The sequence below is a fragment of the Stegostoma tigrinum genome, chromosome 29 (genome assembly GCF_030684315.1).
Source record: "Stegostoma tigrinum isolate sSteTig4 chromosome 29, sSteTig4.hap1, whole genome shotgun sequence".
NCBI classification, from domain to species: domain Eukaryota; kingdom Metazoa; phylum Chordata; class Chondrichthyes; order Orectolobiformes; family Stegostomatidae; genus Stegostoma; species Stegostoma tigrinum.
Window position 1 is genome coordinate 22255604 of NC_081382.1, and position 13068 is coordinate 22268671.

General features: G+C 37.6%; 1 protein-coding gene across 1 annotated transcript in view; it reads right to left on the reverse strand.

The window, feature by feature from the left end:
• Nucleotides 1-13068, reverse strand: part of mrrf (mitochondrial ribosome recycling factor) — a 45414-nt gene that overhangs the window by 24591 nt on the left and 7755 nt on the right. The window contains exons 2-4 of the mRNA XM_048558964.1: nt 7566-7777; nt 6635-6790; nt 3398-3516 (exon numbers count right to left, since the gene is read on the reverse strand). Coding sequence (XP_048414921.1) covers nt 3398-3516; nt 6635-6790; nt 7566-7749 — 459 coding nt within the window. The 5' untranslated portion in view covers nt 7750-7777. The remainder of the gene's footprint in view (nt 1-3397; nt 3517-6634; nt 6791-7565; nt 7778-13068) is intronic.

The window sequence follows — 13068 nt, forward strand, 5'->3', positions numbered from 1 at the left end:
CCTACCTCCCCACCTACACCCTCTCCACCTATCTTCTTTACTCTCCATCTTCGGTCCGCCTCCCCCTCTCTCCCTATTTATTCCAGTTCCCTCCCCCCATCCCCCTCTCTGATGAAGGGTCTAGGCCCGAAACGTCAGCTTTTGTGCTCCTGAGATGCTGCTTGGCCTGCTGTGTTCATCCAGCCTCACATTTTATTAACCAAGTAGCTAGTTTATATTTTGTTTCTAACTTCAAAGAAACCATAAAATCTCCTTTAGATGTGTAATCAAAAAGAAAATGGACAGATAGTGAAAGAATGTAGACAGAGTGGGTTGTATGAAGAAATACACGTGGAGAAGTAGATTAGCTGGAGAGAACTCTAGAACATAGGGCGCAGCTGAGTGATGGCAGTGCTACTGATCATGGGTAAAGGAAATTGATAACTTCACCATTGCTGCTTGTGCATTCTACAGCCATATACTGTAAATTATCATATTTACTGAAACTAATTAACTAAGCTACTTACAGGATATTTCTGTATCTGTTTATTTTTAACTGAAAACAAGTGGGATTAAATGGTTTATTCACAAAGATGTCCAAAACAACAAATGAAGTTGCAATGCATGTTGTAATCATTTTGTTAGTTGATGCTTTTGGGAATGCCTCAAGTATCCTTACAATATTCTCAATTACTAGATCAGTTACTGTTGCAAGTTACAGAAGAGGCTTTCACCAATCAAAGTTGTTGTGTTGTTCAACTGACCTATTCAGTGCTATCAAGTCAGAAAGAAGGTTAAAAACAAACCAACTGAGATCCCAATCTACCACCTGAAGTATTCAATTACATTAGATACAGTTAGGAAGAGTAGAGTTTTGACTACATTTTTTAAAAAAATTAAATTTTCACTATTTGCACACAAACTTTTTTTCTAAGTCCAGCAAAATTAAATGAGGGGAAGTAGTGTTAACTGCCTTCTGAATGTGGCAATGACTACAAGCAACCTGACACAATTAGTCACTAAATGTATTTAACATTCAATAGAACACCCAAAATGATCAAAGACAAAATAATTCAGTATTATGTCATCCTTACATAAATGTCTGTACTGTGGATACAGATCAGGATCATTTTGACAGACCAGCTCCCTTTTATTCAAAGACAAAGGCAAATCAGAATGTAATACTAAGCTCAGCTTGAATTTCTAGTGATGAAAGCAGAAACACCAAAGTCTTGATATGACAAAAAGTCACAAGCAACAGGAAAGTGGTGATGAAACAAAGATAAACTACTTTATGCTTACCTTCAGGCATGACATTAAATATATAACAGCAACATTTTGTAAAATTGTGTAATTGAAATCTTATGTAGTTACATCTACATGTAAAAACAGTATTTAGAAAAATCAAGGTGCTGTAAGTTTTGCCATAATGCCATTATTTAGCAGTAAGTTTGTGTTCCTATTCAGCCAATGATGACACAGTAGTACAAAGGCCTATGGGAATTGCAAGAAAATGAACAAAATCAGTTATCTGCCCCAATTATTTTGGAAGCCCTGGTGTGAAATATGTCAACTTGCATCAGAAGACAGAATTAGGCAAGGGTGCAATGTCTTCAATAATAAATAGCCTCTTAATACTCATTTAGAATCATACGTTAAAAATAATTTAGAGACATAGGAAGAGGAGTGCTATTTAGCCCCACAGTTTAAAAATTAACAACTGATTTCACGTCATGTTACTCCAGTTGAACAGAGTTCCAAACTTCTGCTACAATCCACATGTATAAGGGTTCTTAACTTCACTCTTGGATGATCAGACCCTAATTTTTGGTCATGAACTCTTGTTTTAGATTCACCATTTTTTTATTCAAGCTATTGCAGGGGTGCTAATGATAAAGACTGTACCCATATGAGGCAGCACGTTTCGGGATGAAATAAAGTTAGTGTCACCGAACTGCACTGTGCCATGGTGTTGGAACAAATAGTAGTTCAAAAAGATAGAAAAAAAAAGCAGAGCCCTAATTGTTACGACAGTTCTACTAAGAACATTTGTGCCTTTCTAACCACATTCATAACAGTAAAAGATGCTATCAGGCTAGGCCGGGCACTTTTGCACGACCGCTGTTTACCAAACAAACATATTTCTGAATAAGACAATCTAAGCTGGAAGTGTGGCTCATTTCCTTCTCATGAAGGATGCTTTGAAATCGAGTTCTTAAAAGTTAAAACAAGTCATACAATAAACAAAAACGTTTTATTGTAATAGGACATGAATTTTAAATAAATATCCCACTTTTTTCTGGTTAGTAGTCAGGAAATAAGGAACAGTTATAATATCTGATAGAATATGTTATTTAGAATTGGTCAGAATCATGCAAGTTATAGCATAAGCTATGCAGCCTAACTCACAGGCTGATGGTAGCTACTCAACTAGCCACAACGTCATTTTATTTCAGCTTTTTCCCATTATCCTTATATATTCTTTTAGTGCTTATTCTATTTCTTAAATTATATAATTTCTATCCCAATAGCTAATGTAATAAAGCATTCTACAGTTTAATAATCCTTTATACATAAAATAAATTATCGATTATTCTTCTCATTGTTATTTTGAGTTCACTTGTTTATGATTTGGAAATCAGGTGACACAATTTTACACTGCCCTCTCCAAATCTTTCCTAGTTTTGGACAAGTTAAAAATGTAGTAAAAGGCTCACAGCACTTTTACTGATTGGAAAATATTACATCTCACTTCACTGAGCAATGAAAAGGTTCCAGAATGCACTAGTCTGCTAAACTACTGCAACGTAAAGTCCATGATTCTCCACACAGCAAATTCCCAATTTTTAGGATGCTATGAAGGATAAGTCACTTCCCATCAAGAATAAGGAACGGCACAACTCTTTATGGCTGTTAGATACCAGTACTGACAGGGGCCTGCAGCAGTATTTCTTTCCAGACCACTTTTTAGAGTAGCATGCAATGTAGAGAGGGAAAAATTGAGGAATGTGCTTAAAATCTGTTGAGTTTTAAAACCATTGTGTACTCATTTCAATTGGGATACATTTAAAGATGGTAGCCTGAATCTGAATATCAGTTCAGTGGACTACTAAAAAAAAAATCGAGCTTCTGCAAGCTCTATTGCCTTGGGCTGTTAAGATTTAGGACTACGATCATCAGTTCATTGTTTTTTTTAAATGTATGTTCCATTCTTCTAGCTTACATGGTCTATAATAAAAGGACTATTACATTTTATCACTGAAATGCAGGTTCTTTACTCAATAATCTATACAAAATTATATTGTTCTGCCTTGACCAAAATTTAACTACATAGGAAATAAAGTTTAAATAGGCACCTTTTACTGATTATGACCTCAAACATCACAAACTATTGCATATATTCTACACATTAACTCACCTCAGGGAAACTCATCATATCTACTAGGATGAGTTGAGGTGACTTCAGGGAGATCTGTCCCAGGTGGTTTAATGGAAATTTTCCATCATTAGTAGTAACTGTTATATGATCCAAAGCACCTAAAGAAAATAGCATACTTTCAGCAAAAGGTGACTATATTGAACAAACAAGATCAAGTAAATGTAAAATATTTTAGATAATATTTCTATTGTAATAGATGTACATGTTTAAATTAGAATCAGAGTCATTCAAGCATGGAAACAGCCCCTTTGATCCAATTTGTCCATGCTGACCAGATTTCCTATACTAGCATATTCATGAATTACAAAGCAGTCTTCCTTGTGGTCAATTTAGAACTGATCCCATAAATCTACTTCAAAATTCACATGCCTTAATCCTACCCATAGAACGAACTTTGTGACTCTGGACCAATCTCCTAAAAATAATAAAATTCTTCCCATTTTTTCCTCTTATTAAGTTGCCTAGTATCAATACACAGTTAAGAAAAAAATCAAATCCAATTGATGACAAATGACATGCAACAACTCACTGACTGCTACGTTCTGAAAGTACAAAGCAGCCAATTTGGGAATAAGCAGAAAACAATGGAACTCCAAAGCTGCTGATTCTACATTTTTGCCATTTTCTTTCTTGTGATCAGAAATAAGTTTCTTCTAAAATACAAGAAAGTTCCAAGCTGCTGGATAATCGTGACTGGTGGGCTGCTGTCAACACAAATCAATGACATAACCCAGACATAACCCTGTAAGTCCCAAGACATCTCACCAAAACATCCATGCAGCAAGGGATATTAATGGTGCTATTTCTGGCTACTGCTGTTCTTGTAAAAATGAACAAGTCATAAAATAATCACGATAAATTAATTTTCTTCAAGTAAATATTTTCAAGAATCCTATTGATAATATGTCATCATACCACAAAAACAAGCAAGGTATAATTTCTTGCAAATATTTATCTGTAAAATGAAATATTTACGGTCTTAATTTCCAGGAAGTCTTCCTTGATTTTAGTATTATCTTTGAGGAGACAACAGGGACTAAAGATGTTCCGTAAATCTACTTGCATTAACAGTTCCCTATACATGACTAAAACAAATTTTGGTTGAATAGTAGGAATCAATAGGAGTTTTAAAAATTGAACTCTGATACTTGTTCAGTTGTTGTAACAATAGATTTTGTACTTTTTATTTATAGTAAACATGGACAGAAATATTGATGAAATATGGCTTCAGGTGTAGAACCTCACATTTCATCCTAAAAGAACCTTGAAACCTAAAGACTGTTCTACCATGAATAAATTAAGAGATTCAGCAGTCCATTTCAGCGATCAACCATTCACATTCTGCCTGTCATTTGTTCTCCTATTTTAATCCACTCACTTGCAGCTTATAAAACTGTATTACTGGAGAGAAGAGGAAATAGATATGGAATAGTTTATTACCTACCATACTGCGTGGCAATTAAAGTTTCAGGCAAGAAAATTTCCATTGACTGTTATAAATAAGGGAGTATGGAATAGTGCTCAGCACACAAATTGATAAGTAATATTTTACTCCTACTATTCCATATGCCATGAATTCTGATGCATTTAACTTGCTGACAGAAACATTTAACACTTGACTTTTCCATCAGCAGCTCATTCTCACCAATTCTGCAGTCCAATGAGATATTTTTATTTGGAGGTTTCATGTCAACATTCAATCAGCCAAGGCGGGGAAAAAAAGAACTCTTTAAATAATAGAATTGATAAGGTGCTAGATAATTAGAATTTTTTTTTTCCTGTTTTGAGATGCTGTTACCTGTCAGCTTACATAGAAGACCATCTGCAAGCAGTTCTGCTAGATGGTTTTGACATATGGCTCCTACAAAAACCATTTTCAGGAAGCTATTAGTAAATAATGGATTCTTCCTGGTCAAGACCACGAATAGGAAGAGCTCAGGAGGCTCATAGAAAGTGACCAAATTATAATGCAACACGTCCAAAGCATGGTAGCACTCCAAGTATTTGAATTTTATACAATAAAGATAACATAGATAAAAAATTTGGAAGCATGAACATGAGATAGCTGACACCATTTGCTTTCTTAACCTGATCTTTGGATTGCTTCTCAACATTGATATGATTTTTTAAAATGTAAGTTTAAATTACTTCAAGAATTTAAAAAAAAATCACAGCCCCTTTCTGCAAAATTTTAAATTTAGATCATTGAAATAAGGAATTAGGAAATAATAAGTGATATTTTCAGAATGCTATTACCAGGAAGAAAGGTATGTTCCATTTGATTTAACAACACTCTTTTGGAAAAAAAGTAAAATTGTGTTCCTTATGGTACTGCGAAAAGATACTAATTGTGAATGGCTTTCAGCTTAGCTGGCATATTGTTCAAAAATGAAAGTGAAAACCTGCGCATTTTCGCTCTATAAACAGTCTTCAGTTAATAATTTCTGGGAAGATATTAGAGTTTCACACCACACAACTTTTAAATAGAAAGTCTGGCCAATCATCCATCTTGACTTTTCAGCTTCAAGAACTCAAACAGCAGAGTGAAGTTTAGCCTGAGACAGATTTCAGCGAATCCAGGAACACTTAATTCAAACATTTGAACATACAAATAATGTCCCACCAGCAAAGAACAATCTCTGAAATGCACAGTAGTGAAAATGAATGTCAATTATTACCAAACAAAATGTGATTACTTGGGCAGCAATTTAGGTATTTGATACATTGTGGGGAATCAAATCAGCTTGTTGCATAATGAACAAAGCTATGTAAAATGGAGGCCAATTTACTCTTGCATGTTATGCCTGTGCAATTTTGATTTTAAAAAAAAGGCATTTTGCCTGTAGTGAGCTGGTAGCCACTTTGACCACATCAGCCAACAGCAGCTTAAAATTCCTCCTTAATACTGCTGTGTGGACAATTGATGGACGTATGTGGCATGTGCTGGTTAATCCTCGCAGGAAGTGGTGAGTTGCAATTAAAAAACTCTGAATGACATGTGGCAGTACCTGTAGAATGACAATAGAAGGATCACTATGAAAAAAAAACCAGTTCCAGCCAACTAATAAGACAGCATAAGCCACTCACACAGTATAATTAAAGTTAAATGTTCATAATTTCTAAACCCCAAAGTTCTTAAAATTTTCTATGCTTGGAGTTGGATTAATGATTAATTTTTAAGTTTATGAAGAAACATTGTACATCCGTAAAGCTTACCTGGTGAAGTTCTTACATTTAGGTTCTTCCCATAATAATCTTTGAGATTCTCTATGATTTCCAGCATATCTTGTTTTAATTTGTTGAGATCAATAATGTTTTCGACCAAAGCAGCATTGATGTTCACTCGAGTGCCTTGGTATCCTTTAGCTTTCACTATATGTTACAAGCAGTAACAGATCAGATACATCAGACGACAAATATAAATAAACTATAGGCAAATGTAAGTTCACCACAACCTGTTATAGGGGGTTGATCTGTAAACAGCTGAAATCACCGAAATTTGCATTGGTTTACGTGCCACAGTTGTAATATTGAGATGAGGTCATTTTATGTTTGTGTATGAAAGGCACTTGGGTAATTAGATCACTTCTTTTAACTCCTATATTCTGTATACCAAATTAAGCAGGGTTATTTTGATCACTGACTGCTCTTTGCACACGGTTCTACAATGCTGCTTATGTTCAAGAATACTATGAAAATTTTCAATGAACTCATCTGAGCACATATTCACATTTGATAACCTCCTTACAATTATATACACATGGTGGTATTTGCATCTTGCAGGCAGTATAACCAACAGATATTTTTAGCAATTACTTGGAAAGTTCTTGTAAATCCTTGCAACCCATGAACAAACAAGTACACTGAATTCAGAGATGGGTGCAAAAGTTATATATTTACTCTACTCACTTGCATCCCACAAAATAGATTCCCAGATGAAAGGATTTTGAACCCAAAATAAATTTAAAATTTGAACCAATACTTCAACAATACCAGTTCAAACTAAAAACTAAAATGAACTAGATGACTTTCTAAGTCTCACACAATTATAATTACATAGAGATATGTCATCAACAGTAAAATTCAAACCTTTTCCATTTCAATATGTCTTATAAAAAAGGGAGAAGTAAGAAAGGCAAGATATTACCTTTGGCTTTCTTGGTAGCAAGTGGTCTGCTCAGGGATACAAGCAGGGCACCACACTGCTTGCAGTTGTTCAGGAACACAGCTGCTGGCCCTACCCGGTTCTCCACTGCTGCTCGCATGACGAGCGGCCGGAATTTGTACAATGAAGGTCCTAGTTGGTACATCTGTCTCAGCACAATCGACATTTTGCAGGAAACTGCTTTTAATTGTTACCTAGAGTATAGCAGAAAGGCATTTTCAGGGTTGAGGAAAAGTTCAAAAAGATCAGTGAAACTCACACAAGACAAAGGAGCTTTCAGCAGCTTGTTAATTTCATTTTGCTCCCTCACTTTAGTTTTCCCAGTCTATTGCCAATGCATCACCCACCTATTCCCAGTGTCGCAAGGCAGACTTTCCCTTCAACAACTTCCAACATTCGGAGCAAAATGCTTTTAATTCCGGACTTTTCTCATTAAGATTTTTTTACACGTGGCCTAAATTAGCTACCTCCAATTCAATGTGGTATTCAACCACATACAACCTCAGAAGTAGTACTGCCAAGCAATTACTGCACCAAACATTTAAGCTGTGTTTGACATGAGTTTCTATCTTGTGTGTAACCAACACATTTAGCAAACTTCACATTGCTGCTTTAGAGAGAGGGAAGATCATGAAGTGTGGAAATACCATGCAAATTGGAACAACTTGTATTAGTCTCTAATAATTAAGGTATGCCTTAAATTCAGTTCAATTTTGAGTTGAATTTGATGCTGATCAAGGTGACTGAGGTCAGTGCTGGGAAATACAAACTTTTTCCACTTTTAGCACCCACTGAGCCATTTTCTAGTTCATGTATAACACACACCAGATGCAAAGGAAAGTTCATTCCACCCTATCCTTTCAATGCACCTTAAACCAATTTTAACTACAAAAAGTCCTGTACAGGGGTGTGAATGTTTCCAATTTTCACAAAAACCTCCCGGTGGTCTGATTGAGATTGTTAATTAGTGTTCGATTTCAAGTGGTTTTCTGTTATAGATCAATGCCAATTAGGAACTGAGTTCAAACTGCCCAAACTTGTTTTATGGAGTACCTTCTTAAGAGGAAAAATAAAGAAGCATTTGTCCATTTATCTGGACTGGATTTGAATACATGTCTCGAAGGTCAAAATGATAGGTTTAAACTCAACAAGTCACCTTTATATCCTAAAACAGACACGATTATCATCAGTATCACCCAAAGTCACAAAAGTTTGCCATTGTTATTGGGGCATAAACTACTCTGTTCTGAGCGCATACGTTTATCAGTATTAATTGTTTCACATCAATCAGCAGTATTAAAGTCTCAGCTAAATGTTTCTGGTATATCATTTATATTTTGCAAAAATATTCACAGAATTCAACAAGGTTTTTTGAATCCTATGAACACAGTTCTAAACTTAAACCATCGCAAACAACTAGTCTTAAACCAGTTGTTTTAGTTAAGATGGAGAATCTTGATCAATTATTATAGAATCCCTTCAGTGGGGGAACAGGTCATTCGCCCATTCAGTCCACTCCTCTGAAAGCATCCCACCCTATCTCTGTAACACTATATTTCCCATTTCTAATCCACCATGCCTGCACATCTTTGGACTGTGGGAGGAAACCGGAGCACCTGGAGGAAACCCAAGCAGGCAAGGGGTGAATGTGCAAACTTCAGAGACAGTCGCATGAGGGTGCAACTGATCCAAGGTGTCTGATGCTGACAATCAGCAGTGCTAACCACTTAGCCACTGTGCCACCCATTTATGCAAAGCTCTTATTTACTAATGATGTTAACACTAATCTGAGAAAATTGTTAATAAAACAGCAGCTAGAAATGGTCCCACAGTCAAAAATTACATGTATGTAGTAGAACTTTAAATCCTTTTGTTTGAATAGCAAGGTGTACATAAAATGACAAAGAAAGAAGAAACTTGTAAAGGTATGATCCTTAAATAAAGCTAAAGCCATTAGAACATTAGAGGGATAATCTTGAAACAGCATAACAAAATGTGAGGCTGGATGAACACAGCAGGTCCAGCAGCATCTCAGGAGCACAAAAGCTGACGTTTCGGGCCTAGACTCTTCTTCAGAGAGGGGGTTGGGGCGAGGGTTCTGGAATAAATAGGGAGAGAGGGGGAGGCGGACCGAAGATGGAGAGAAAAGAAGATAGGTGGAGAGGAGAGTATAGGTGGGGAGGTAGGGAGGGGATAGGTCAGTCCAGGGAAGACGGACAGGTCAGGAGGTGGGATGAGGTTAGTACGTAGGAGATGGAGGTGCGGCTTGGGGTGAGAGGAAGAACAGGTTAGGGAGGCAGAGACAGGCTGGACTGGTTTTGGGATGCAGTGGGTGGAGGGGAAGAGCTGGGCTGGTTGTGTGGTGCAGTGGGGGGAGGGGACGAACTGGGCTGGTTTTGGGATGCGGGGGGGGGGGGGGGGAGGGGGTGGATTTCACCAGTTTCAAAATCTCCCCTTCCCCCACCGCATCCCAAAACCAGCCCAGTTTGTCCCCTCCCCCCACTGCACCACACAACCAGCCCAGCTCTTCCCCTCCACCCACTGCATCCCAAAACCAGTCCAGCCTGTCTCTGCCTCCCTAACCTGTTCTTCCTCTCACCCATCCCTTCCTCCCACCCCAAGCCACACCTCCATCTCCTACTTACTAACCTCATCCCACCTCCTTGACCTGTCCGTCTTCCCTGGACTGACCTATCCCCTCCCTACCTCCCTACCTATACTCTCTTCTCCACCTATCTTCTTTTCTCTCCATCTTCGGTCCGCCTCCCCCTCTCTCCCTATTTATTCCAGAACCCTCACCCCATCCCCCTCTCTGATGAAGAGTCTAGGCCCGAAACGTCAGCTTTTGTGCTCCTGAGATGCTGCTGGACCTGCTGTGTATATCCCGCCTCACATTTTGTTATCTTGGATTCTCCAGCATCTGCAGTTCCCATTATCACATGTTGAAACAGTAATTTTGTTTTGATGTTCTAACTCCAGTTCAACTCACGAATGGTATGAGTAAAAGAGAAGGTCTGAGCCTTTCTCCCAGCAAATTGATTATATCTTATAGTGTCTCGTTACCACCTATAGTTTTTGCAGACACGGTCATTCCTGATAACAGTGGAACAAGGTTGCAGTCATACTTTCTGATGAAGGGGCTAGGCCTGAAACGTCAGCTTTTGTGCTCCTAAGATGCTGCTTGGCCTGCTGTGTTCATCCAGCTTCACACTTTGTTATCTTGGATTCTCCAGCATCTGCAGTTCCCATCATCTCTGCAGTCATACTGGTAATGCAAATCTAAAGGTAGAGTCGCCACTGATTCCAGAACCAACAAGCTTGACATTCCCTACATTTAGACACACGCAGCCCTCCAAAATCTCAGGTGCTGCTTTTGACATTTGATGTCATGTCAGTAGTGGAGTTCAAAGGGTCGGTTGTGGTGAGTAATGGTTTTAGAAGTGCAACAGCAAGAATCAGAACTAGACCAACAAGAGCATGGCTGACATTTTCTGAGGTAGAGGAGGCAGGATGCACAACAGATACAGTAAAGCAGTAATAAGTGAAACCTGGTGATCCTCAGGGTGATCATGAACCAACAGTGAGCTGAATTCATCTTAATCAACCTATTTAGGGGCATTCTAATTTAAGTTCGAGGGTGTGAATCAAACCTACAAGATATTTTCAGATAAAAAGGATTTCTCAAATGATGACCTACTATCCTCCATGACATTCTCTGATAAATAAGTAACTTATCCTTTGAACAGAGATCAAGGTGAGGCAAATATATTGCAACGACTTCTCATACTTCACAAACATGTTCAAAATGCTGCTGCAAAGATTAAGTCTTTCTTTTATGGAAGGCTTGTGGGTCACAACTTCAAAGTAAATATTCGGTATAGTTATCTGTTTACTGTCATTCATTTGTTTCACAACATACATTGAGAATTACATTCTGAACACCCATATATGTTGTATTTCTCCACACAGTTATTGCCTTTTGTTAATAATTATGGCACTCTACAGGACTATTACTCAAATTTCAAGTTAGAGGACAGTTTGCAATTGTTGGCTTGGCTATGTTTTGAACAAACTTTGCAATCAAACACAAAATCATAAAAGCAAACAAAATACAAGGATAAATATCACTCATTCTTACCAAAGTAGGAGCTTGCCCATAAAAGCAATTTACCTCAGACACTAAGTCTGAAATAAAAACAACAAAAAATGCTGGAAATACTTATCAGGTCAGGCTAAAATTTTTGATGAAAGGTTGCTGAACTAAAATAACTTGGTTTCTCTTCTCACAAATCTTATCTGACCCGCTGATTATTTTCAATATTTTCTACTTTGGCTGTAAGAACTTGCTTGGCTTTTGTGGGTGCTGAATATAGGAATTATAGAGCCACCTTTGTTACTTGAGGACTGACTATGAACAGTTTCACAAGATTTTTCAACAATCTAAACACTTTCCTTTATCAGTTGTTCAAACTGCAACAATCAAACTTGGAGTATATCATTTGGAGTTCATGTCAGCTGAAAAAAGTAGTTCATTCGCAGTTCTGAAACCAAATTAAAACTCCCAATGATTTAAAGTGAGAGAGTCATTGTGACATACAGCACGGAAACAGACCCTTCAGTCCAATTCATCCTAGCTGACCAAAATTCCTAAATATATCTATTCCTGTTTGCCAGTATTTGGCCCATATCCCTCTAAGCCCTTCCTATTCATATACTCATCCAGATGCCTTTTAAATGTTGTAGTTGTACCAGGCTCCACCATTTCATCTGCTACTCATTCCATACATGCACTATCCTCTACATGAAAAAGTTGCCCTTTACGTCCCTTTTAAATCTTCCCCCTCTCACCTTAAACCTATGCCCTCTAGTTTTGGACACCCCGCCCCGGGGTTCCTCATGATTTTATAAAACTCCATAAGGTTATCCCTCAGCCTGCGACACTCCAGGAAAAACGGCCCCAATCTATTCAGCCTGTCGGAAAACCTCCAACCCCGGCAACATGCTTGTTATTGATAACAAAACTTTTAGAACGTATTTTATCATAAAAGAGAAATGGGCTGTGATTATGTTTTTGTAGTTAAGGAGCTTGATCTAACTCCCAGTCCCTTTGACAAAATGTGTGTCCAAAAGGACAACACAAAAAGTTAACAACAGTTAATACATAAAACATCAGATACTGTGAATTTCTGCTTTCTAGCTTGGTATCATATGACCCCTTAATACGCTGCTAACTCCCAGTAGCCTCCAAGATATCAAATCTTCAGCATGTATACTGGAGATATCATTCATTAACAATTAATATTCACCACATAGAGCAACTTGACAGAATTTGGTGGCAAAAATATTGCTTTAGTTCTACTGGCTAAGTGCTTTACCACCTGACTACCAAAAGAATTGTCAACTAATCATTTCCCAGGTTTATGTTGCTCTGGATCTGGCTACTAGAAGGGGCTCAACAGTGATCTAAGGTGGCTCTCCTGCTGAA